Source organism: Osmerus eperlanus, chromosome 26 (assembly GCF_963692335.1).
Source record: "Osmerus eperlanus chromosome 26, fOsmEpe2.1, whole genome shotgun sequence".
Classification (NCBI taxonomy): Eukaryota; Metazoa; Chordata; class Actinopteri; order Osmeriformes; family Osmeridae; genus Osmerus; species Osmerus eperlanus.
Window position 1 is genome coordinate 5,362,840 of NC_085043.1, and position 26,659 is coordinate 5,389,498.

Below are 26,659 nucleotides of genomic sequence, written 5' to 3' on the forward strand. Positions count from 1 at the left end.
GCCAAATTTCTATTGCTTCAATGGCATTTTGATACAGCAGGCCATATTATGTATGTTTTCTGTGGATAGTTGTGCAGAACTTTATTTAATGACAGGACTTGACACAGACCAGTTGCGGTGAATGGACTGTCTGAAACTCTCACAATTAATTCGACATGCTCTTGAGACAACCACTGGGAATTACAATTCAACTTGGCGTGTTCAATTTGGCTCTGTGCACTAAGCGAACGGGATCATTTGATTGGTTTGTTAAAAGCAGACGTTGCCGGTCCGATGCTGTGTGTAACAGACGGCACGTACAATTTAAGGTTGCGAGAAATGAGAAACGCAAACACGTTCATTGTTTACAACTTGCACACAGTCAGTGCATCGACGGTCTCGATCCTGTATTCAGAGAACCCTTTGACCCGTTTCTGTGTCATGGCCGCTCGTGTGTCCAGGAACCAGTGATGTGATTGTCTACCTGTTCGGTAACTCTCCAGTGTTTACACAGAAAAGAAGAAGAAAAAAACATCCAATTATAAAAAGGTATGTACATGTAAAAGAGGGATTTCTTTTTTGTTGTTGTTCATCTTCATTTTGTAAGAAAGGAGGGAAACTGCATGTGATTAACTTACTGTGAATCTTCTATTATGTATGCAGTTTCTTACATAAAGGAAACTTAGGAGAGCAAAAACCTTCTAAACCTCCTCGACTGGTTTTTCTTTCTCTAAATCAAAGAGTTCCGGCAGCAGTACGAGTTCTTTTTTTTCTTTCTATTATTAATTTAACATTTTATTATTAAATAAACAAATGTATGGCGGGCCACCATGTTCAGAGATATCTTCAATTGAATGGTGACGCTGAAAACAGATATTTATCAGCTCACGGTCCTTTAGGAGTGTCTCTTGTTAGACACTGAAGAAGTATTACCATTACAAACATACTGTACAATCCATGTAATCCATCGGTCACTGGAACAGTGAGTCCATAAACAACCCACACACAAAAAGAAACATTCTAGCCTGAAACACAGAACAGGCGTCGAATTAAAGCAGCGCTGTAAGCGGCCATTTTGAACCACATCAAGACGTCATGGACGTCCTGTCCACCGAAGCAAAGAGGTGCCCGCGCGTGTCCCGGACCGGGATCTCCGGGGAGGGACACGTGGGGAGCGTTGGGTCTGGGGGCCGCACGGTGCTACACAGAGTGCATGGGCGTGCCGCAGTACTTGTGCCACAGGTCGATGGCCTTGGTCACAATAGCGTCTGTGTTCTCCTGGGGTATCTGGGAGAGGCAGAGGGGAAACCAAACGGTTGGTGTGCGACTGGCTGGCAGGTTTACCCCCCCCACCCCCCACACAGGACCGATACAGCCTTAGCGCCGTTGCCGACCCGCCGCCACTCACTTTGCACAGGAAGCTGACCACGCCCTCCGGTCGATTCATGCCCATCAGCATGATCTTGTAGCTGAGCAGAATCTCCACGGCAACAAACACCAGGATCTTGCAGGAGCCACTGATCACCTTGTCCCACACCCTGACAACGCAAGCAGTCGGTTTACACAGTCCCCATCCGCATCAGACCATGCATACACACAGTATCTACAGGCGGACTGCCAAACAGGATTGAGAGACAATCTGTGTGTGTGTGTGTGTGTGTGTCGCCCAGCCTGCTCCAGTGGGCTGTGCTCTGACCTTTGCAGGCTGGATTCGGGCAGACAGCCAGCGAAGCAGCGCCGGAACCACAGGTTGTAAGGAAGCTGCTTCAGGGCTCCTATGTTCTTCAGGTGGTTCAGCAGCCTGGACTCCTCCTGGCTGAGGTAGTGCTCCAGGCTCTTGGGCTGAACCGTTCAGACAGGGAGGAAGGAGGGGTGAGACGTGGTATACTGAGGAAAGGTCAGTCAGAAAGAAGGAGATCCTACGAAGATATCGAGCGTTGCGTTTTGACGTTTTTTTTGTTTGTTTTTTGACTTCTCCCGCACGTTCACTCCCGTAACTCACCAAGTGGGGGATGGAGTCTCCGAACTTGTTGTTGAACTGATTGACGAAGCACTTGATCAGCCAATAGCAGTCCACGGGGTCGTCGGCGATCTCCTCCATGGCTCTGCCGACGGCCAGGAAGTCCTCGTCCTCCTCGTCCTGGAACCCACGCACGTGCCCCGACTCAAAAAACGGGCCCGACGCGCCACATTCCCTCACACGAATCCCCACATCTCACATTTCCTTTCCCTGCATGCGTTAGCCAATGTGAACTGTCTAAACTCACTACTCAAGCATAAACACAGTCCCCACCACACCAGCGAAAAGCTAGCTTTTTTAATGGGCGTAGCTGGTTAGTGGTCGTGCTTGCGAGTTCGAGTACTAGCGCGGGGAGAGACGGGGACAAGCGAACTGACGAGCAGCGTGACACATTTATTCCCTTCTCTCTGTCCTCTGCTTCCTGTCTACTTTGAACAGTCTCTATTTTCATGCTTTTCGGATAGGATAGATACATAAGCTTTTATGATATAATAGAGATGACCATTTTCATGGGAGAGAGACATGAGCATTTTCATGCTTTTTTTGTTGTCGGATCGAAACGAGGCAGTTCAAGGTAGACAGTTCAAGCTCGGCTCCTCGTCCTATCCCCCCCCCCCTCTTCTCACCGGGTCCGTGGTGTCGCAGCGCCGTGGCAACGTCCGGCTCTCCAGCTGGAACATGCGCAGGTAAACGTGCGTCGGAGGCGTGGCCGAGTGGACGAACCTCATCACCTCCAGCGCCTGCAGGATATCAAGGTACTGCTCGCGGCGGTACCCCGCCACCAGCGTGTGAGAATCACTGTGTGGCGGTAGGATGCCTAGAGAGTAAACAAACACACACACACACTCGGTGACTTTGTCAGTGTAAGACACGAGGAAGAGAGGTGGTTTTGTATGTATATGTTTTGGTTTCTCCTTTTTTCCAGGTGTAGCCTAATAGGTAAGGTTTCTGATTAGAAGGTTAAAAGTGCCCTGTTTACTGTGTTAACAACTAGCCTTTCATTGCGATTGTCTGTCAGGTGCTTGGCAGCTATGCAAGTCTTACCTAAAAGTACCTTCCACACATGTATTCTGTACATGGAGGGTAGAGGGAACCTCTGACTGAATGTACTCAGCTTCTCCACGTCTGAAGAACAAACGTGCATGTCAACAGTGATTAAACAAGGAAAAGGGAACGTCAGAACTTAGACACGATGCTAAATGAGGTACGGTACCTACCCAATGGGTTATCTTTCAGCAGTATCTCCAATGACTTCTTTTCCTCAACTCCTCGGAAGCCCACTTTCTCGTAATAGGCAGAGCGGAAGTTCCTCTGGGGGTCCGGCTCAGCCATACTGTCACCTAAACGGGAGGACACATTCGCTATCTTGCACTGTAGCAGGTTCATAAGCGAGATCAGTTTTTAGTAGCTGGCATTAGTAAACGGACGGTTGACATCTTGGACATAGCACCTTGTTTACCGTTATTGGTTACCTTTTGGTTACACCAGTAGGCCTCACGACACCCACGTTTCAGGTTTCAGTCGGTTGAATAGTTTTCATCAGTGCCATAGAGAGACATGAACTACACTTCCGCCTTCACTTCTTCGTTGGAAAGGACATGCTGCAGCTGAGCAAATGTTGAATAACTTCTGCCATCTAGCGGGGCTTTTTGCGTGCTCATTTTGCTTGCATTATTTTAGTCAATATAAAAAAACAAAAACTATTAGGTCATATGTGATTTTCAATTTAATATTCATGTATTTGTATGCAGATTCGTTGTCAGTAAATAATGCTAGTGTGGTATAGCTTTCCACTGGAAAAGTGGAAAATGTGGGATGCATTAACCTTTGAATGAAGCTTTACGCTTTCAAAGTAACTATCATTTTACTTCTACACAAAGGGAAAAGATAATTGAGGATCACCTCAAAATATTAAACAGACAAGCTTAGGCTTGTGTTTATAACTCTTTCAAACCCATTTGACTTCTGGAAATCTTTAGTTCTCAGTTATGCAGTCGCCATCAACTACTAAATGATTAAACAACATGTGGAAGGATATAACAATTTTATTTTGAGAAATAGAAAAATAGTTACAAAGTGTTAAAGGAAACTGTTATCAGACACCACCTTACAGCGGAAATACTACATGAACGATAAGGAATGTTATTTATGACAAACTGTTATCCCACACAAGCTCAAGAAAAAAGTAGCCTATGTAACTTATTGTATTTCAAAAACACATACATTTTATTTCTCTTTCCTAAACATCTCTTACCTAAAAGCAATTATGTTTGCAGTGCAATATGTTTGACTGGGGTACAGTAGACTGACGACAGGTTTATCATATGCCAAACAAAGCCAATACATTTTAAAACCAAACCTTATTAAAGTCCCTTTTTTCTTTATTATCTTTATACATTTTCATTCACTTTCACTCAAACTGTTATACTGCATTTCATGTGGCCTTTTTCTTTTTAAGTGTGCCTGAAAATATGCATATTGCAAAGCTTTACTCCGTGAATAAACACCATTTTGTTAAGAAGTTAAGACAAAGGCTGACTGAAGGATGAACTAATTTTTCCTCTCTCCCCCACCATCTTACATCTTGGATACGGATGTGTGGCTGTAGCTACTGTAGCTGTAGGAGGAGCCTAGATCAACGCTGCCCCTGCGCGACCCCGACCTGGAGCCAGAGGCGGAGCCGGGGGCGGAGGACACATTGTAGGGGCTGCTGATGCCTCTGGACGAGATCGTGGACGCTTGGAGCATCCTCACCCCGGTGTTTTCCTCTAGCAGGCTGTTATCCATGGCCTCCTTGAAGGAGATCTTGAGCTTGCTCTTGGGGCAAGTCAGGTTCTTGGCATGGTGACGGGTTTCCTGGAGCTTCTGCGCCGCCCTCGCATCCAGCCAGCCCATCTGCAGCGCCTCCTCGATGGTTCGTCGGCGGCCCAGCTCCGGGTCATACAGCCCCCCCGTCACGTACTGGAACTCCAGGAACCTGTGGCCTGCCTCGTACGGCAACCATTTCTCCTTCATGGCCTCGGCCGCAGACATCTTCCTCTTGGACTTGACATCCTCAAAGCCAATATAGGCCTTCTGGGCAGCCTTCAGCTTGGTGGCCATATCGGCCTCTATGATGCCCTGGTGGGAAGCCTCTTGGATGCCCATTCTGCGGCCGGTGGCTGGGTTGACGATGCCCCCAGTGCAGGCCTGGGCCTCCAGGAGCCTCTGAGCAGTGATGGAGTCCATCAGGCCTCTTTTCAGAGCCTGAGTGATGGAGATTTTCTCCAAGGTCTCAGTGTCAAAGATGGCCCCCACCGGGCTCTGTTCACTGAAGACCTCGGCCGGGTCGGCCAGGGTGATGGAGACGCTGGCGATGTGCTTCAGGTAGTTTTGGGGGTCGGAGGCAGTGGCCCAGGCTGCCGAGCCGTCGACGACGGTGGAGCGCTCGGATATGACGGACGAGGTCGTCGTCGTTCTCTGGGAGGACATGGTTGACGAGGAGAGAGAAGAGAAGGATTTTGCTGTCGCCTTCTCTGTGGAAGCTGCTGTTGCCGCCGCTGATGCTGCCGTTGCTGCTGCCGTTGCTGCTGCCGTTGCTGCTGCCGTTGCTGATGAAGATGTTGACAAAGATGAGCTGGCTTTGATCCTGCTGGTGATGATATCCGCAAACTGCGTGAGGGTAATGGTATGGGCACGGTACTGTTCAAACACCGACTGGCTTATCACTCCGTTCTTCAGAAGGTCCGTGATGTCGAACTTGGTTCCCGTCTGCCTGTCGATGAGAGCCAGCGAGGAGGAACCGTCAGGGTTGGTGACCACAATCTCCTCCCACTCACACTCCTGCCCGGAAAGCTCCAGAAAGGTCTCGTAGTCGATGAGCCCCTTGTTGTAGGCCTCCTTCACGGTCATCTCCTTGTTGGTGTCGGGGTCCACGATCACCACCCTCCTCTTCCTCAGAGTGTTCTTCTGAGTGGACTGCTGTTTCTTCTTATCGATGATGGGGAGGAGAATGAGGCCGGTCTTCTCGTCCGTGATGCAGCGTTTCTTCAGCTGGAGGTAGGTCAGGTTCTCCTCGGTGTTGGGGTCGAAGAACCCCTTGGTGTCGTCCCCCTCGTCGGTCAGGATCTGGCTCATCTCCTTGCCGAAGTAGCCCTTCTTGTAGGCCACGTCCACGTCGATGCGGTGGCTGTGCTTGGGGTCGATGATGCCTCCGCTGGCGATCTGGGCCTCCAGGAGCCGGATACCGTGGCCCTTCTCTATCAGGCCCCTCTCCAAGGCCTGGAACAGGGATATGATCTTGTCGGTCCCGGGGTCTTGGTAGCCCGTGACGGCCCTCTCGGCTGACAGCAGCTTGTCCTTGAACTCCGGACCATGCAGGCCTTTGGTGTATGCCTCACTCACGGTGAGGTAGAGGTTGTTGACCGGGTCGATCATGAAGCCCGAAGCAGCCTGGGCTTCCAGGAGCTCCATGGTGGTCCCCGGTCGAAGCAGACCCTCCTTCATGGCCTGGTAGATGGGCATGGTCTTGCCGCTGGCCTCGTCGTACACGCCCGCGATGCAGGTGGACCCTCGCAGGTAGGTGCGCAGACGGGTCTCGATGTCCTGGCTCGTCAGCTTGCCCTCCCTCAGCTGGTCGACGTCGGTGCGCTCCAGCAGGTTAGCGTCCACCAGGTCAGACACCGCAACCTGGTCCCTCAGCCCCTGTACCGTCATGGGCTTCTCAGGCGCGGGCAAGAGCAGCAGGCCCGTGCCGGGGTCAACCTTGCACTTCCTCTTCAGCGACACGTAGCTAGCCCCCAGCTGGGTGTCCGGGTCCAGGTAGCACTCGGGCGTCTGGTTCAGGGCCCGGTACAGGTCCTCGTTGATGAGGTCGCGGTCCATGGCTACGTCTTTGGGGAGGAACACACTGAGGACAGGGTCCAGGATGCCTCCCATGGACTCTTGAGCCTGAACGAAGCGCAGAGCCGTATCCCTGTCAATCAGCCCCTTCCTCATGGCCTGGCTCGCTGATAGGATCTTGCTGGTGTTGGGATCCCGGTAGCCCACGGCTGCGGCCTCCGCCACCAACAGCCTCCCTCTGTGCTCTTCATCCACCACCTCATTCGCATACGCCTCATCCACCGTGAGTTTCCGATTGGCTCTGGGATCGATGATGTGGCCCGTGGCGGCCTGGGCCTCCAGCAGCAAGACGGAGCTTTCCGGAGACAGAAGTTTGGCCTTCCGGGCCTCTGTGAGAGACATTTTGCCCTGAGGTCCTGAGGCCACACCAGCGATGGCGCCGGTTCCCTTCAGATTCAGCTTGATGTCCACAGACACCTCAGGAACTGTCTTCTGGCCCTTGATCAGCTGGTTAAAGATGGGCACGTCAAGGACACCACAGTCCAGCAGCTGCTGGGCGGTCACCGGTTTGCGGACGCCGTCGAAGACCAGCGTGGAGGGGTCCAGCAGGGTCTTCTCTGTCTGGGTGTGTTTGGGCAAGGTGTCGGGGCGCTCCCTCAGTTTCCTCAACTCCACCTCCAGCGAGTCTCTCACGGAGGTCAGGCTGGACAGCTCTCTCTGGGTGCTCACAAGCTTTCTCTTGTAGGTCTCCTCCACCTCCCTCAGCTCCCTCATCAGTCTCTCCATCTCGCTCTTCATAGAGGCCCGGTCTCGCTCCAGCCTATCGCGCTCGGAGACAAACTGCTTGACCTGGCCTTCCTTGGTCCCGGCCAGGTCCTTCCAGTACAGGAAGTCCTTCTTCACCTGTTCGCTCTCCTCCTGGAAACGCCGCTTCAGGCGCACTTCGGACTCCAGGGAGAGCTTGATGCGGTTCAGCTCCTCCTCCAGCCTGTGAGCCTTGTCCTGGTCCGTGGCATTGAGCTTAAGCAGCAGGGCATCCCTCTCCTTCACCACGTCGCTGTACTGAACTTGAGTACTCTGGATCTTAGACGAGGTCTGCAGACAAAGGAGGAGAGAGGGAGAAGGGGAGGGAGGGGTTCCATAAAAAGGTTAATTTAGCTGACCAATCCATACAGCGTAACGGAGTAACAGTGATTTTATGAATTGTTAGCACGTGAAACATCTACCTTTGACCTCTAAAATAAACCAGGTCCCCAAATGACTTACCCAAAGAGCAGTTGTAAGTGGTGAGGCAAAATGATACGCAGTATGAGTGAAAGGATATATGATCAAATTATCACTTGGATGACTTAATCAGCATGAATACATCCACAACATTTGCAATCACACAAAACAAACGGGATTACTAAACCACTGTACTTGCAATACAAAGTGACATTCAACACAAAATTAAATGAGAACTAGTAATTGTTTAGAGCAGGTGATCAGTTTTTCTGTAGACACTGTTGATCATTCTGGAAAAAACAGGCAAAGGCAAAAAAGCATGCTGATTGGTGAATCAAAGAGGAAGTGTTGGTAATGTGGACAGAGAAGGCAGGCAGAGAGAGAGAGAGAGGAAAAGATAGGATTTACCTCAGTCTTTATACAATCATGTAGAAATGATTGTCATGCAAACAGTTCAACACATACAGGATCGACTTGAGTGCGATCACAATCTAGCTAGCCAAAATTACAGACATTCCAGCATGCAAGAGAAAGCATTGTCCACAGCCAGCTAAAAGCGTACGATTGGAGAGAAAGAAAACTACGTCCGAGATGAACTCTCAAAGCTCCAAGTACCTCGATGGACTGCTTTTGGATTAGCTCTATCTCCAGCCTCAGCTTCTCCCTCTCGGAGGAGAGCTCGGACACCAGGTTCTGGTATTCCCGGCTGCTGCGCGCGCTGCTCTGCAACTGCAGCTCCAGGGCTGTGATCTGGGAGGCCAGATCGTCGTCGGCCCCCCTCCTGGCTCTCACCAGCTCCTCCTTCTCCTGCCTGACCCCCCTCAGCTCCTCCTCCAGCCTCAACCTCTCCTTGGTGAGGGTCTCCGTGAGGCCCCGGAGCTTCTCCAGCGCCGCGGAGCTCTCGTTGAGCGCCGTGGTCTTCTCCTCCAGGGTCTTGTGGAGGCTCTCGTAGCGGTGGTCGCTGTCGCGGACGCGGCCCTGCTCCTGGAGGAGCTGCTGCTGCAGGGCCTTCAGTTGGCCGCTCAGCTGGGCGAGGCGCTCCGTCGAGGCCTTGTGCTCCCGGACGCTCCTCTCGAGCTCCCCCTTCAGCCTGCGCTGCTCCTCCTCCCCTCTCCTCCCCCCGGCGATGGCGTCCTCCTGGCTCTGCCGCAGCGTGTTGATGGTGCCGGTGTACTCCCTCATGGTCATGGTGGTCTTCTCCAGCTCGAGCTCCACTCTCTTTCTCTTTGTCACGTCGTCCAGGTTGGTTTTCTTGAGCGCTTCCAACTCCAATTCCAGCCCATCTCTGGTGGCCTGCAGTTCCCGGACGCGTGCCTGTAGCCTGGTCAAGCTCTGCTCCAGCCTGCTCCTCTCGCTGGCCTCCTTCTCCAGCTGGGGCCTCAGCCTGTTCAGTTCCAGTTCCACCTCCCCCAGCCTGGCCACCATCACCGTGGACGAGGACTGCTGGGCCTGGACCTTGATGAGGGTCTTATCCATCACGACCCTCTCTTCCTCCAGGACCGTCCTCCTGCGGCTCTCCTCCTCCAGGATGTGTGTGAGGTGAGCCAGCTGGCCGTTCTTGTCCTGGAGGACCTTTGTGACCTGGGCCAGCTCCTGGCCGTGCTGGCTGCTCTCCTCAGCCCTCTGCCTCAGCAGGGTCTCCACCTGCTCCTCCAGCTCCCTTCTCCTCCGGGCCTCCTCGGAGCCTGCAGCCTTCTGGCTGAAAGCCTCCTCGTCGGCCCTCCTCCTCTGCTCCTCCGCCTGGCTCAGGGAGAGACGGAGCCTCCTCAGCTCCTCCTCCAGGTCCCTCCGCTCGGCCTCCAGCATGTCGCACTGCAGCCTCAGGCCGGCGCCGTCTTCCTCCCGCTGGGTCGTCAGGCGCTGGATGTCCGTGTGGCTGATGTGGATCTGGGACTCGTAGGTTTGCTTTATGTTAGCGATCTCCGCACAGCACAGGCTCCTTACCTTGGAAAGCTCCAGTTCCAGCTCCTTGATCCTGGACGCCTCTTCGGCCAGCTGCCTCCTCAGCCTCTCCGCCTCCCTCTCCCGGTCGCCGACGCTCTTCTCCACCTCCATCTTGGCCCAGCTGACCTCCTCCAGCTCCTTCTGCCTCTTCCTCAGCATGGCCTCGTACTCCTGCCGCTGCTCCCCGTAGCGCTCCTCCGCCAGGGTCCTCTTCCTCTTCTCCTCCTCGATGCTGTAGGTGAGGCGGGCCACCTGCTCGTTGAGGTCCTGCAGCTGGCTCTGGGTGGAGGCCAGGCTGTCCTTGGTGGTGTTGCACTGCAGGGCGGTGTGCCTCTTCACCTCCTCCACCGAGATCAGGTGCTCCTGGGACTGGGCCAGCTCCAGGCGGTAGCGAGCGATGGTCTCCTCCAGGGAGCGGTTCTTCTCGTCGCCGTCCGCGACGTTCCCCTTCAGGAGACGGAGCTCTTCCTCCAGCAGGTCGATCCTGGTGTTCCTCATCTGGGGAACGAGGAAGAGATTCATCAAACACTGAATACGAATCTTCACCTAGGTTTGAAGACGGGAGGCAGCCTGTGCACGTACCGTACACACACCTACGTTTTATTCGTATTTTAACAGCAGATACTTATGTGTCTGAGACTAATTCTCTTTCGGGACAATAAAGTGTGCGTTATCTTTTGCCCCTGAGCGACTGAGGTCGATCTTGCGAGTCGTACCTTGAGTTCCTCCATGCTATTGACTAGCCTGCCTAGGTATCTGTAGTTGTCACTCGAAAGGGTGAAAAGCTCGATATAGCGGGTCTGAAGCTGTGTAGCCTGTGGGAACAGACACCCCCCCCCCAAAAACAAACATCAGAACATTACCACAACAAAACATGAGCCGCTCACATACAACCGACAAACGGTCCAAAACTCGGAGATTACCTCTTGGGTAAGCTCGTTGGCGGGGGACAGTAGCATGGTCCTCTTGATAGGGATGTTAAGGACGGTCTCCAAACCAGCACTGTACGAGGCCAACTCCAACTCGTAGTCCTAAAGACAGAATCATTTCAAAACAACGGAACTTCTTTCCAAACTCTGTTGGATCAATAGAACCGCACGCTTGAGGCACGACAACCAAGTCGAGTCCGCTGCACGCCGTGAAAACGGACGGCCGGAACGGCCGGAGCTCCCTTACCTTAATGGAGTTCACGCAGGTCTCGTTGTCCCTCAGCACGCTCTCCACGTTCTCCCTTCTCCCCTTGATCTCCGTGTTCAGAGCCTGCAACACAGCAGAGGTTTCACCTCACTAGAACCCACAGCGTGGCAGGTGCGATTGAGAGCTGTCGCTTTGTGAGGCGTCGCTTTTCGTTGGATAAAAGCCATTTTGGAAAACAGGTCTTCTGTTTTGTACTGTGGCGTTTCTTTTATTGACTGGATTTGTCTCGGCCGTTCTCATGGTTCGGACCTAAGCGTAAGGAATTGCCCTTTGTGGACAAACAAAGAACATCTATCTATCTGAACTGGACGCTCACAGCTTACCTTCTGTTGGCTGAGGTGCTCGTTCAGGCCGCCGATGTCGTCGATCTTGGCGCCGTGCAGTCCGTCCTGTTGCTTTCGCGTGCCGCCGATCCACTCCCCCAGGGTGGAACCGGTGCCCCTGTAGTGCTGCAGCTGCTGCAGATACACCGTCTGCCCACGGAGCCTGACAGAGACAACAGGACGCCAACCAGGTTAGACCCAGACATCGTCATCGTCACCGCTTCGCGTGTTCCCCCCGGTGGACGGTGAAGGAGCCGCCAGCGAGACGACTGCCGTCGTGAGCTGCGGGGGCGTTTGGAAATATTTACGCGGGGTGGCCGGACAGGTCCAGGGGTTATTGTGGGGTGGCACATTTATCGACGTTGTTCCTACCATGCGATGCGACGCGTGTTCAAACCCTGGGGGACCCACCCCGAAGCTACACCATGGTTACGAGGCAAATGTGAGTGTAAGGGAAGGGGGGGGGGGGATTAAAGCGGGAAAGGGAATGCGGAGGAAGAGGAGGGGGGTCTACCTGGAGTCGATCTGGTTCTGGATGCGGCGCCAGCGGTCGCTCAGCTGGCTCACCTGCTCGCCGTAGCGGGACAGGTCCACGTCGCACCTGTGGAAGGACCCGCCCACCTGGTCGTTCCAGTGGACCGCCTTGCCCAGCTCGGTTTCCATGGAGACCAGGACGTCTTTCTTTTGCTCCAGCTCCGCCCTCATACTCTGCTCAGACCCCCAAAGAAGTGAACATTCCAGCAGATGAGAAAGCTTCCAGAACAATCTTCAAACACCCGATTCTTACACCTCATCACTTTAAGGCAAAGACCTTCCCGGAATGTCTTTGAAGTCCTTCCAGTTCCACAAAGCTAATCTGAACTGACCTACAGCATTACCAAACCCTTCCTTAACCTTTAGATAAGTTCTAGAGTTCTAAATATTTCCTACGGTCCCCACAGCGCAAGTTAGCTTTAGACCGGAAGCTTTAGTTAGCTTCCGGGCTAAGTTACCTAGCATAATACTCGTAGCAATGCTACTACCATGCTAGTGTCACTTGTTAGCCTTCTCATTAGTACATTTTGAAGCCATACTTAAGCGTTTGTCGCATAGTTTTCCATCAGAAAATATTCAATTGGAATGTTCGACGTTATGCTGTGGGACCCGCATTCGAACGATCACATATGTGTGACGCTACACTTTAACGGGTTCAAGTGCTGGTATGTTGTCCTTCTATGGTCTGGACCGGTGAGCTACTGTACCTTCAGGGTGGACATGTAGTCTTCCACCTCGGCCGGATCCAGTGAGGTGGTCTCCTTCTCAGTCAGCCTGGCCTCGTGGACCTTCACGATGTCCTCACACCGGGCCACGCTCTCCAGGAGAGAACTGAGAGCCCGCAGCCTGGGGGACAGGGAGAAAGACAGGAGGGAAGGAGAGAGAAAGAGAGAGAGAGAGGAGCATGTTACTATCAACACCATTCCCCCCCCTCCACAAAAAAAAACGATCAATATAGGGTTGAGTCGCTTCATGGCATGTGCTCGATTCCTTGTCAGGCTGTGAATGCGAGCATGTGTGTGTGCGTGTGTGCGTGTGTGCGTACCTCTGTAGGTAGGCCGCAGACCAACCCTCCAGGGTGCCCAGTCTCTGGTTGACGAGGCTGAGCTCGCTGCGCAGGAACTGGGCTTTGTCAGCATCGCTCATGTCCTCCAGCTCCTTCTGGATGCGTTCCTTCAGCCGCAGGTACTCCGCACGGCTGGACTCAATGTCCCGCTGCACCGCCTTGAGTAAGTAAGTAACGCACCCCCCCCCCCAAAAAAAACAATGAAACAAACACATTTTTGAATTCGAAGTTTTTATGAACTTCACTGTAAATGTGCCAGAATGAGCCAAAACGGCTATTTTTCCATCTGTAGACCTTGACAGAATGTTAAAAACAATGTATCTTATATGAATACGATAACAAAAATGGACAAATTTAATTGGCCTCAATTGTGTATTTATTGGTCTGCGGATTCAACGTGTGTATGCGTGTGTGTGTGTGTGTACCTCCAGCCTGGTGATCCTCAGGCCACAGTCGTGCACCCCGTCCTCGCCCAGACAGACGTGGATGTGCTGGGTTAGCCCCGCCTCCGCGCCGTCCAGCCTCACTCTGAGCGCGTGCAGCTCCGTCAGGCTCTGGGAGGCCGGGACCTTCTTCTTGACCTTCTTCACCTCCTCCTTCTTCACCACCACTTTCTTGGTCTCCTCCACCCTGGTGGCCTGCTGCTGTTGCACCTGCTGCTGTTGCACCTGCTGCTGCTGCTGCATTTGTTGCTGTTGCGCGGCTAGAGGGGAAACGAACGGAGGCCGGTCAGTCGTTTGCGCCCAACAAAGTCGAAAAGATGAAAAAAATTCTCTTTCGTCCACAGAAGAGGACTGAGGTAAGCCCACGGGTCAGCGCTTCTAGAAACCCAAGGAGACGGGGAGAAATCTCGGTAGGTCCTTCATGGCCCTCGTACTGTGCACGGTGCATTCCCACTCACTGTAGGCAGGCAGTTGCACCACGAGCTGGTCGTAGTGGGCCTGGGCACCAGTGTACTGGCTCTCGATGCTTCTCTTGTCCTCGTCCCCGAACATCTGGGAGCCATGGCAACAGACTTTGAACTCGTCGTAGTGGGACTCCAGGCTCTTGACGATGCTGCGGTATTCCTCTGGACGCATGCGAGCCAGCTGTGGAGACACACACACACACACACACGGTGGGATTGAAAAAGGGGTTAACCCCAAACATGAGTCAGACAGTGTTGGCTGAAGCCCGTCTGGCTGGGCTTACCATGGTGAGAGTGAGGGAGTTTATGTGGGTGATGTCTTGGACACAGTACTGCCAGGAGATGAGACTCTTGATGTTGATGTAGAACTGGTTCCACATGGTCAAGATGGCTTCGTAATACTGCTCATTCCTGGAGAGATACACACACACACACAAACATGTTTGGGTTAAACACTTATTTGATAAAAAAAAAAAAAAAAACTAATCTTGTATGACATTGTGCCTGGAGTAGTTCATCAAGCATAGAAATAGTCTTGTTAAGGATAGAAATAGTGTTTGTGAGTGCACGCGCGAGTGTGTGTTCTTACTTGGTGGCCAGGTTGATGCTGAGGGGGTTGGGTGGTGGCACCAGCAGACACACCGAGGGCACCATCATATCCATACCTCCAGGCCCCGTCACCTGCCACTTACTGCGCTGGCTGTTGTCCTTCAAGATGGCTTCATTCCCCTTGCAGATCACTCTCTGTGAAACGTGAAATACCGTACGTGAAAAGACCGAAAGGCCCGTTTTTTGTGCGTGCGTATTTGTGTGCGACACCTTTTACGTGTGTGCGCGTGTCGGAATCTCACCTGGTCTTGTTTAAAGTCACACAGAGCCGACACGATGACCGTGCCGGTGGTTTTGTTGTCCGGGTTGCGTGGTTTCAGCCTCACGATGCTCTTGGACTTGCTGACCAGGTGCTGCACCTGCCTCTTGTTCTCCATGATCCTCCCCTTCTCTCTCTGGGGACACACAGGAAGTCACGCACTGCGTCAGGCTCAAAAGGACGGACTGACTCGCACTTCAAACCTCGGCCGTCCGACCGACCGCGTCTCCGGAGTTTGACGGCGGGGGTTAGGGTTACCTCCAGGCTCTGTAGTAGTTCCTGCAGGTTGTCCAGGGGCGTGTTCTTGTCACAGGCGAAGTTAAAGCGGATGGTCTCGTGCTCCTTCTGCAGCTTGCTGTAGGTGTCGTTGGCCTCCCTAAAGAACTGAACGGCGCACGCACGTTAGCCGTTTCACATTTAGTCATTTAGCAGACACTCTTATCCAGAGCGACTTACAGTAAGTACAGGGGCATTCCCCAGAGGCAAGTAGGGTGAAGTGCCTTGCCCAAGGACACAACGTAATTTTGTCTGGCGGGGAATCAAACCGGCAACCTTCTGATTACTAGCCCGATTCCCTAACCGCTCAGCCACCTGACTCCCTCATGATGTGAGGTTTCGTTTGTCCGTGCGTCTGTCTGCGCCTGTGGAATCTCCGTGGGAGCCCTGCGTGCCGCGTGTCTGTGCCTCCGCGTTGTGGGTGTGGGTGTGTGCGTGTGTGCGCGAATTTCAGTGCCCAGTCTGACCCCTGTGTTGTTCTGTGCATCTGACAATAAAAGACTTGGACTTGGGTGTTTTACCTGGCTGTAGGCCGCGTTCTCCTTCAGGTGCACGTCGATGCACTTGATGATCTGAAGCAGCCAGCTCCACTGGGTCTGCAGAGTGTCCATGTAGGCCTGAGAGACGCCGGGAGACGAACGAGCCGCAGAGGAATGACCGCCAGAGAGGAACGGATTGGATTACTGATATGGACCACGTGGCTCCTATCCCAGTCCTCATCTCAGTAGCTCATAGACACAGCACTGTGCAAAAGTCTTATACGCAAGTCTTACACACACACAAGACAATATTCATGTAAGAAATCTTGGGTGCCTAAGGCCTCCGCATTCTACGCTACTGCGTAGAATATGTATTTACTGCCATACCAACGCGGTGGTTAGGAATTAGCTTCAGTGTGCTCCCAACTGACCACAAAACAAGAACCATCACAGCGCCACATCAATGACACCATTTCAGACGGAACGGAATGGAACCAGACCGAGGCGTCCTTACCTCGATCTTATCCGAGGCCGGGTGGCCATCCTTCAGCAAGTTGTCCACCTTCAGCTTGAGCTTGTTCAGGTCTTTCTCCTTCAGCTCCAGATTACTCATCAGTTTCTGACAGACGGAGGACAACAGTTAGGACACAGCCCTGGGGGGGGGGGGGGGGGGGGGTCGGGGGCTTCTGGAAAGTTCCGTCTTTATTGCCTAACTCTTCGTGGTCTGGCATCACCATAATGTGAGACAGTAGAAACCGTCTAACGAAATGTAATTGAACACGGATGAACCGAGGGGTTGTTCATTTACATACACTTCATCATATCTCAACCAACAGGAATAAAGGCCTGTGAGAGTTTCCGGTGGAGAGAGGCCCGCCGTGACCCCCCTGACCTTTGCCCTCTCCCCCGAGCGACCTCTGCTGGCCCTGCCCTCACCGAGTAGCCCTCCTGCTTCTGGGGGATGTAGGCCTCGATGTTGCGGTCGCCCCAGTCGAACACCAGCTCCTCCTCCTCCCTCTCGTTCACCCACATGATCTCCTGGGAGATCTCCTCGATGATGCCCTGCAGGTCTCGCAGGCGGTCCGTCCGGCCGAACGACATTTTCTGAGGCGACGAGAGAGACAGAAAAACAAATGTGTGCATGCGTAGGTTTCTCATCGTAATAATAATTCATGATTCACATAATACAACAGGTTTGCCAGTGTTTGTATTCACAGGCAGGAGCCAGTGTGTGTGTGTGTGTGTGTGTGTGTGTGGGTGTGTGTGTGTGTGTGTGTGTGTGTGTGTGTGTGTGTGGGGGAGGGGGGTTGGGGGTAAATACAAGTTAGGTGACCTCCACCGCCCCCCCATATGAGAGACTCTAACTTGGGGTTTTGTGTTCATAATATGACCCCTTAACCACCAGACCTCGAGAACGTGACCAGTGAATATTCCAGTCCTCTCACCTGCAGACTGTCCCATTCCTGTTCCAGAGAGTGCAGATTGGCCTTGTCACCCTTAGCTTCCTGCAGACAAAGAGGGAGATGCACTTAATAGGTGTGCGTGTGCGTGTACATGTATGTATGCGTGTGATTCGTGAGTTATGTGTGCCTCTTCCAATATAGGTACAGCACTTGAATGTGTCGTGTGTGTGTGTGTGGCCACTCGTGCGTGCCCGAGCGCGCGTCCGTCCGTCCGCGTTTGCAGGAAGGAACCCCCCCCCCCGTTACCAGTTCGTCCCTGGCGCGCTCCACCTCGGCGCTGCGCTGGACGGAGCTGTGGAACCTGGCGTGGCTGACGAGCTGCTGTTCGATGGCGGTCGGGTCGTCTCCCCAGGTGGAGGTCTCGATCAGGCGCTGGGGAGACAAGGCGCAGGGGAGTCACACACAGACACGCGGGCCGTACGGCGCCGACGCGGTCACCTCCGCTCCAAAAAGTAGGGCAGTCCATCGGGCGGTAGAATGTGACAGAGAGCTGAGGGTAATTCACTGATGTCATCTCCCGTGCAGTTCGAGCGCAGGGAACCTTTTTGAGGCGGACGTCGGACGTCAGTGTACCACTTTACCACTAGGGGGTGGCAGACACTAATGGAGATGGACTATTCCCTCAGACACAAAGGAAACGTCTGGAATTCACCCGGAGACACTGAGTCTGATCCTTTCAGACAAGAACATAGCCTTGGTTTAACCCCGGCCACTCAACCGTGGGTTTCTGCACACAGTACACACTATGTGTGTGTGTGTGTGAGTTACAGTTGCAGATACCCTCAAGCACAAAAGCATTATGTACGACCGCAAACCTCCTCCCTTCTGACACTCTTAATACATAACAGTAATATGATCTATAGGTGTGCGTGGGACGTGAGTATGTTTACATGTGCGAGTGTGTAGAATGTCCAGTTTAGGCCCATCCAAATAAGGTTGATAACGTTCCAAAGTTCAACAAGTCAATGTTAACAGGTTAACAACCTAAAAAACACCCTTTGTGCACGCGAGGTTGCTCGAAACAAGGCCTTCCTCTCGGGCAGTGCACAGTCACGGGCGGCCCTGCATACCTTCTGTTGTTTAATCCAAGCCACGGCCTCTTGGTAGTTCCTCCCAGGCTCCTCCCACCCGCCGGCGCTGCCCCTGCTCCCCCGGCTCCGCCTCTGCATGGTCCCGTTGAAGGCCATGTGGACCGTCTTTAGCTGGTCCATGCACATATCCACGCTGTGCCGGGGCAAAAGACAACAGGGAGAGGCGGCGGGGGAGGTTAGGGGTGCCGTGGGGAAGGAAAGGGTGTGTGTTCCAGTGTATTCTACATGATTTCCTGTGTGCACGCCATAAACTGCTCAGTGATATGTAGGTGGAGACCATGGTGAATTGACAGTGTGCCAGTGTTAGACTGTACCACTGTTTTATTAAATATAGTATGAAATTGTACTCTTTTTACATGTAGGCATAAAAAAAGTGGGTGCTTTGTGGTCATGAGTGAAAACTATGACTTGTGTAACTTTATCGAAAACAATACTGGGAGAGAAACTGTTACAAATGAGCACTTCCAGTCCCCCTGCTATACTTACGCACACTACCTGTGTGTCTATTAGGTTCAAAGTGTCTGCTAAGAGAGTCAAACGCGGACAGAAATGTAGACCCGTAGAGCCAGCACAGGAGGGAGGGCGTTTGCCGTTCAGGTGAGAGGCCCCCCTCTCTCTCTCCCCACCCCCCTCACCTCACGATCACGCTGTCGTTCGGCTGACCCATCTGACGCAGATCCACGGCGCATCCCTTCAGCTGCTCGACCGTCTCCCTCGCCATGGCCAGGTAACGTTCTCCCTCCGCGGTGCCGCCCTGCGGGAAAGCCGTGGGGAAGAACATCACAGAGGGTTCCCCCACCCCCTTGCCAACCGTTCTGCGCTCTCTATCTGGCCCAGATATATCTCCTCCTTGTTTTAAGACTTTTTTTACAAACCACAGACAGTGTCTTTAACGGTTAAAGGAGCCATTGTGCCCGGTCAAAGGAAAACGTCAGTCTTTGTCGGGTATCTGAAGTTAATTCCAGGATTTAGTGCAGCTAGCAGAAAGCCAGGCGGTAAATACAAGCATCGTACGTGCAGAGAATGCCTCTGCTTCTCATTACAATGTGATAAAAAAGAAGAATTATGTACAGTTGGGTTTTTTTTGTAGTTAATTGTGCGTATTAAGCAATAGAAAGTATGGGTTACATTTAACCAAGCATATTTCACATGCCTTTATCAGGTGTTGAAATCGGGCTCAAAAATCAACAGGCAATGAGTAATCCAGACAACTACCATACATGGGATGATTATTAAATGGTGGAATGATGTTGCTCACTGGGTAGGGTGATGGAGTGTGTGTGTGGTGTGTGTGGGTGTGTGTGGGTGTGTGTGTGCACCATGCAATGTGCAAGCTCTGCATAACAAGTGACTGGATCATATCCTGGAAGGGGGAGAGGGATGCGGTCACTCACTGACTGCAGACAGTGCTCTGCTTTTCTCAGGTATTCCTGGCACTGGGACTGCAAGAGGTAAGCCTTCTGGTGGAGAGCACTGTGGGGGGATTGGCTGGAGAGAGGAGGAGGGCATCGTTATCATAATCGTAGGCCATCAGCAGCAGTCCTAAAGATCATAATTAACTAGAATGGCGTAAACACACTTTTTTCGTTGTTGTTATGTGCCAAAAGGGGCAACTGATCTTCTGTTCGGCAGTAACAGACATGTTTTCATGCTGTCGAGAACAATGACCCTTAAGCTGTGTTTGGGTTCCCTTCTAGCTCTCTAAAATGGAGCCTGCGTGCTAGAGATGATGTGGCTGACTAAAATGCCTAGCACTTATGTGAGTAATAAATCAAGCTGACAAAACAAGCACCAAGACAGTATTATACAGTACAGTGTTGGTGTATTGACTGTTCTCACAGAGGAACCTACAAAAGGAATTCTGATGCCGTGTAGGACTATAGCCTAAAATAATAAATGATCATATTTGCACGTTTGATTTGCGTTGTACATTTCTCTATTATTATTGTATTTGTTTTACAAATACCTCTCATTGCTAAATGAGCAGCATACATTTTAATTATTAACTCTCTGCACAAACAAAAAACGAGTCCTGCAAATAGTCTTGTGACTAGATGGTAGTCTTTATGGGGTGAGTAGGCTACGAAAGTACATTCAATATTTCCTAGGCTTTGGAAGCAAAAACGTTCTATTTGCCACTGTTTCTTTCCCCCTCTGGCAAGGGAAATAAATACAATGTTGGTGGGGGGGAACAACAGGTGGTCATCGAAACCAAACAAACTACAACAAAAATCTAACAAATCGACCGAGGAGAACCATACCCTTGTCCGCCTCCCATCGAACCCTTTGAGAAGGCATACGTATTGTATCCGTCCATGTATTCCTGTCCGTATCCATTACCGCTATGTACAACTTCACTACGAGCATAGTGGGTCGGGATCCCTGCCGACAAATCTTGCCTCGACCCGGCTCGACGGTGAGTATTGAGCGCTCTCTGAGATCCGTACTGGCTCATCCTCGTCTCCAGAAAGTTCGAAACTCCGATGAACTCTTTACCGGTAAATGCTGAACTTTATCAATGTGGCAGAAACTGCAAGCGGACCGGACGGTGCGGAGCGGGGCGATTTTTAGCGTTGTTCCTACACCTGTTTGCCAGGCGTCTCATCGGTGCAGACTGCAACGGGAAGGCGGAAGACTATTGGTTTTGACTACACAAGACCACACCTACAGGAGCTATCATGGCCTATTTTGCTATCCAAATGATTTTAGATGTTCTTTTCATGTTAACCCATGCATGGGTCAAGAAGCATGTGAGAGATATGCACCGACAAATTGTTTTTCTTACTATATTCATGTTGTTGGTGTGTGTGGGTGGGTGGGTGCGGGGTGTGCATGCAGTGTGCTTGTGTGCTGGGTCTATGGAAAAGTGTGTTTGTTATTGTACTAGTTTGTAGGTAAACATCAAGAGTTCGTGAAATTATAGAAATAAGCAACTCCATAACATCCCATACAAACCCCTCTGCCCCTTAATTCGGTCTAACCATCACTTGGAATAAGTTACTATAATTACTGCACACACTCACTCTCTTCCACACACACACACAAACACACACAAAATAACACACTCACACAAACATGCCTTTGGTGAGCTTGTGGGCGGGGTTCACCAGGAAAACAAGTTTGACAGAAATGTGTCAGTGGTAATCTTACAAATTATTTTGTACACGTTTTGTACATCTCTATACAAGCTCTGTGGCTGGATGTTCAAGACTAGTGTTCACAAGATCCACTCCTTCTAAAAGCCTTGATTCCTTGTCCACGACTAAGTCAGTGAGGATCCACTGTCATGAACTCTGCAGTCCCTAGGGAATCTCTACAGTGTGTGTGTGGGTGTGTGTGTGTGTGTGTGTGTGTGTGTGTGTGTGTGTGTGTGTGTGTGTGTGTGTGTGGAGTATGTGTGCATGCATGGGTGTTAGAGAGAGGGAGACTTGTGATTGATTTATACTACGTTTGTATCAAGGATTTGCTAAAACATGTAGCCTTGGTGCAGAATTTTGGTTCGAAACAGTGAGGTCATTATACTTATGGAGGAGGTATAATCAATCTCTGACCATAATCTTAGACAGTGGAACTCCATCCAATCCTTATCTAAACCCTAAGGCCCAGTTTACCAGACATGGATCAAGCCTAGTCCTAGCCTAAAAAAAAAACGTTTTTAATGGAGATCTTCATAGAATCTTTCACTTACTCCGAACTAGGCTCAATCTATGTCTGGGAAACTGGGCCTAAGCCCTGAACCTAAAACAACTAACCTGTCTGTAACCAGCCTTGACATGACAAAACAGAAAATCATTTCTCAGAAGGATGGGACATTTCGACCACACCCTTATTATTACTATTCACCTGATGGTGAGACGAGCCCCATAATGCCTCTGCCTGTTCACACAGGGGCTGTCTTAACCATCTGCCAAACCAACATTCCAATACATATCCTCGTTCCCAAATGACCACTGAAGAGCAAACAAGTCTGTTTCAGACTCGTAACTTGTCTTCTACGCCATGTGTATGTGCAATATACTGTGGAGAGCACGGTATTCGACACAAATTCTTGTCGTTTCTTTGACTGGCGTTTTTACGACGAGGAGGGTCGATTGCGTGTGCGCGCATGCCTCAGGTTCTCTTCAACGCGGTTGTTCTTAACAGACCTGAGGTTTTGACGCTCGCTGGTGTCGTTTAAAAGTCATGTGGAGTCCTTTCTGTGTCAGGGGGCGGTTCTGGGGGTGTTGGGGCTGTGACAACCCCCCTAAATCCATGATTCAGAGCCTCTCTCCGAATAATTATAAACATGGGATTTTGCTTGTTAATGCCTGCAATGCAGTGAAGAAAACTACATGACAACACTAATGTTTAATGTAACTGGCCCCTCTAACAGTTGCCCCCAGCTCCCCCCCCCCCCCCTCTTTTGCGTTTGGGGGTGTTTGTGTTCCGACTTGGAGAGTTTAGCATGTGAAGGCTGGACGTGTAGGTCGGAGACAGGACGAGACACGCAGTGCATAACGATATCCAGTTGGATGCGTGTGAATGCGCCGTGAGTGCAGTCAGCTCTGTAACTTGAACTTCAACAACGACTATTAGGCGAGATGTTCGAAGCAGATTAAACCAGTCGCACGTCGTGCCTCCATGTTCTCCCGGACCACACCCGGCCCCTCCTACTTGATGAGTTGAGCCCGGGGGGGGATTCTACCTGGGCACACCCTCAGACGCACCCTCCCACACACCCCTCCCAAAAAGTCCCCATCCAATCTCCTGGCACGCAAACAGCGTGCCAGCCGGCTGAGCATTAGTCATAGTCAGATCAGCATTTACTTGAAAAGACTTGACTTAAAAGGCTTATCTCAGCCCCCCCCTACCCCCCCCCCCCCCCATCCTCTTTCTCTTTTTGCTTGGCACCCGGAGAAAGTGAGCGGGAAAACACATCGTAATTATTTCTGTCAGTCTCTCGCTCTCGCTCTCTCAGACTCTCTCTCCACTCCTGTCTCCTGATGTCTCTGGGCTGTCGACGCTTCGCCGGGGGGGCCGTGAGCGCGGTAACCTCTTCTCCTCCGAGCCGAAGGGGCGGCCCTGGCCTCCTCCCAGACCGGCCTGTCCGGGACATGGCGCAGCCCCGTCGGGGGGGGGGGGGGGGGGGGGGGAGAGGGGGGAGACCGCGTGCACGGGGCGCATGCAGTCCGTCGCAAAGGTGCTTGGCAGTGCGAGAGTTTCGAGTGCAAGAAAGCGCATAGTTGTCGGCCCGCGTGTCGGGCGTGTCTCTGCATCCAGGGCATGTCTGGAGCACGGGAGGAACGCGCGCGTGCACCTCTGGGCGTCGCCCCCCAACACGTCCATCATCCTCTCCCAACAGGTATGCAGGTGGAACACTTTGTGTGTCTTGGGGTGTGCGCGTGCGTGCGTGTGTGCTCGCACGCACGGGATAACTCGAAGCTCTCAGATTGCACTTCAAACGCGTCTGTTTATGTCTGCTTGACCTCGTGACCCCGTCGACCAATCATCCATCTTACGTACATACCGGCGCTGGAGGAGACATCGTTATTTGCACATTGTCCAGAGGTAACACCCCCCCACTCCAGACCCCTGCCCCCCCCCGTGCTATTAGTTTACACGTATATGCAGGGCCCACTAAACCAAGCTCTTGTCTCGAAGTAACTCAAGGTCGACATAAAAGGGTTATGTTTATTGATTATTTATCGCCCCAAGGCCATGCAAGACAAGGGAGCTCTTTCATCCTTTCAGTATTTTACCAACGAGGGCTGTATCGACTGTGCAGTATAAAAACATCAAACAATACATCCTCAAATTCAACACAATGGAATTTTGTTGCCCACAATATATATTGTTCAGGTGATGGTGGGAGGTTGAGGTTTGTTGTGTGTGTGTGTGTGTGTGTGTGTGTGTGTGTGTGTGCGTTGGGTGGTTGAGAGGGAGGGAGGGGGGGGGAGGCAATCCTGTGTGACAGTGTACCTGTGTGTTAGCAGTGTGACATGGATATGCCACCTGGGGGTAGTGACAGAGTGAGTGGGTGGGGGGGGGGGGGGGGCAGGTCAGGTAACTGACACCTGATACCAAGCCAAACCGGGCCAATGACCTCCTCACTCTCATAGAGGAGCAAAGTGAAACCTGGATCGCTCCCAAGCCCGGCACCTTCCATCTCATTTCTGTAGATGTAGACGATGTAGGCTTGTAACAACGTCAATCTCGAGTTCTTTTCCGGAACATTCTCTCAACACCTTTGCACGTTTTGAATGCCAAGGCACCAGTACAACTGTCATTACAATAACATTTGTTGTTCTAGTTCATGTCGAGTCTGACAAATGTTATTGCCAATACTACTTATGACACCCTACGGTCATAATGGTGTACTAACTTTTACATGACACAGACAAAAAAAAAAGTAAAAGTTGTCGATTTCTAATTTGGTTGGTGGGAAACTATTTGGAAACAATGTCTATTACATAAGACTCACCTGAGAAAGAGTGTGTTTGTGCTCACGCATGCCTGTGTGTGTTTCAGCTTGGAGTGGAGTAGAAGGAACAGGGTGGGGGTGGAGATACAGAATGTGACACACACACACGCACCCACGCACCCACACACACCCACACACCCCTCCTCTCTCTCTCCCAGCCTAATAGGAACGTCGGGGAAAGGCAGGCTGGGTGAAAGTGGTGCTGTCGTGTACGTGCGAGATGGCTGAGGCCTAAGCTGTTCTAACACCTCCCCGTCGAGCAGTCAGACGCACTCGGAATACTTCTCCATGTCACCCTCCACGCTCCAGCTGCCACAGGGGCACCACCGCGACCTCTCACATGAGCTGTCCTCCCTATTCGTAACGGTGACATCATCTTTTGCTTACGCGCACTCACTGACTGGTTCGTTTTTTTGGAAGACGCTCACGAGATCCGTCCCCGAATTCAAGTTTGACATTGTGTCTCAAGGTCATGAAACAACCGTGGCGTTGATGGCAGTTTATAACCAGTAAAGTCTTCATATCATGTGAAAGTAGCTTCACTGCTACCTTGATGTGGATAATCTCACAAATTGGACTGCTAAGGTAATTTGACATGTTTATTGTCATAACAGTTGTCAAACCTTGAAGATGTAAATACAGAAAATGATAAAGTGGCGCCCTCTGGTGGTACATAAGAGACCGTACGAAGACTGAAGAGAAGACAATGGACAGCCATATTGTTGGAAACGGTGGCTTGTCCCCTCCGGAACTTAAAATATGCCCACTTAATGATATATGTATGATGAAAAACTACTGACGCAAATGCAAATTGACAAATGAGATTAACTGCCGCTGATTTAAATCTCGTCATTCAACCCTTAAGTAAAGATTTCTAGCTAATCTTAAAATCTCCCTACTCGATGAAATACGTAAATAATAGAATTTCTCATAAATCCGTCTTATTCTTTAGAGGCAAGGGGGCAGAGGCTACACAAAGGGAAGCTTTGTTGCCACTGTGGTACTGTGAGGTTGCTACAGATGCCCAATGCGCGTCGGTGGTGCAATCGGCCCTTGGACATCGTCCAATCACAGTCCGTAGCACGATCAAAGAGGGCGGAGCTAGATATTTCTGAGCCTACTCGCGCCGCACGGTTTGCACTTGATTACGGGCGGAAAATGATCCGGGATTTGAACGTCTGGTCTCTTCTCCGGAGGAAATCATATGCGTTTTACGAATATAACAAAAAAGAATGATAATCGGACGTTATAAATGGCTCTGCAGGTTTGAGTCATGACCATCACCCGCGAGAGGTCAAGGTTAGGACAGGTACGTTACCTGTGGAATACCTCTGGGTGCAGGAACAGATGTGCTCCCATCAGCCTATTGAACTGAATATGTTACTTGTGTATATGTGCGGCACGTACGTCTAGTTTTTCTATCTCACATGGATGGGTGTCCTAGGATTCCAGCTCGTGGAACACAAAGAGGACGTTGGTGAGCATGCCTGCCGCCCCGAGTCCACACCTCTCCAGGAGCCGCGCCGCAGTCTACCCGTGACTGAGACCGAACCCGCCCGGAATCGCCATTTGTAAGGACTAATTCACCCAAATCACCATGAAAACAGCGGCTACCTCTTGATCTGCCGCGGAACCTCTATTGTGCGCGTCTTTTTTGGTCGGCGAACAGATCGGGTCTGTCGTGCGCTCTGAGGTTTCCTTTGTAACAAAGGGTTTACGCAGAGTGGACACGGCGACAGACTGGGACTCTGCGAAGCCCGCTGTTGCGCTCAGCGGTTCTTTGTGGCTAGGCTGAGATGGCAGCGGGACAGCCGGAGGCGCAGGACCACCCGCCCGAGAACGGGTTTATGTCGCTCGAGCAGACAGCCCCCAAGCTGCTACCGTACATCGACGCTTCGGTCCTCCCCTCTCTCGGGGGATTTGGGAAACATCAGAAGCAGCTCGTGGTTCTGACATGGATCCCTGCTTTGTTCATTGGATTTAGCCAGTTTTCGGATTATTTCCTTT

The 26,659-nt window shown here is 51.6% G+C and overlaps 3 protein-coding genes across 5 annotated transcripts in view; 1 reads left to right on the top strand and 2 right to left on the bottom strand.

Moving 5' to 3' along the window:
- Positions 1-726: 726 nt before the first annotated feature.
- tbc1d7 (TBC1 domain family, member 7) lies at positions 727-3,613 on the bottom strand. 2 transcript variants are annotated; one of them, XM_062452640.1, is made up of 8 exons: positions 3,459-3,577; positions 3,217-3,339; positions 3,044-3,124; positions 2,626-2,816; positions 1,982-2,119; positions 1,676-1,821; positions 1,388-1,517; positions 727-1,266 (listed from the first exon to the last, which is right to left on the bottom strand). In XM_062452640.1, the coding sequence occupies exons 2-8, from the start codon at positions 3,329-3,331 to the stop codon at positions 1,180-1,182; spliced, it is 888 nt and encodes a 295-aa protein (XP_062308624.1). In that variant the 5' UTR covers positions 3,332-3,339; positions 3,459-3,577; the 3' UTR covers positions 727-1,179. The 2 variants fall into 2 exon arrangements, with proteins under 2 accessions (XP_062308624.1, XP_062308623.1); XM_062452639.1 differs by having other exon boundaries at positions 728-1,266; positions 3,472-3,613.
- Positions 3,614-4,026: 413 nt separating this feature from the next.
- dspb (desmoplakin b) lies at positions 4,027-20,818 on the bottom strand. Of its 2 annotated transcripts, none has more exons than XM_062452784.1 (24): positions 20,454-20,818; positions 19,587-19,680; positions 18,828-18,946; positions 18,172-18,325; positions 17,348-17,473; positions 17,084-17,143; positions 16,575-16,742; positions 16,153-16,257; positions 15,681-15,776; positions 15,142-15,267; positions 14,867-15,019; positions 14,605-14,759; positions 14,300-14,426; positions 14,010-14,196; positions 13,534-13,811; positions 13,088-13,266; positions 12,750-12,888; positions 12,023-12,216; positions 11,509-11,671; positions 11,165-11,248; positions 10,912-11,019; positions 10,705-10,803; positions 9,989-10,486; positions 4,027-7,915 (listed from the first exon to the last, which is right to left on the bottom strand). In XM_062452784.1, the coding sequence occupies exons 1-24, from the start codon at positions 20,645-20,647 to the stop codon at positions 4,577-4,579; spliced, it is 6,945 nt and encodes a 2,314-aa protein (XP_062308768.1). In that variant the 5' UTR covers positions 20,648-20,818; the 3' UTR covers positions 4,027-4,576. The 2 variants fall into 2 exon arrangements, with proteins under 2 accessions (XP_062308768.1, XP_062308767.1); XM_062452783.1 differs by having other exon boundaries at positions 8,660-10,486.
- Positions 20,819-26,448: 5,630 nt separating this feature from the next.
- Positions 26,449-26,659, top strand: part of LOC134012686 (solute carrier family 22 member 23) — a 3,343-nt gene continuing 3,132 nt past the window's right edge. The window contains exon 1 of the mRNA XM_062452226.1: positions 26,449-26,534. Within this exon, the coding sequence (XP_062308210.1) occupies positions 26,449-26,534 (86 nt within the window). The remainder of the gene's footprint in view (positions 26,535-26,659) is intronic.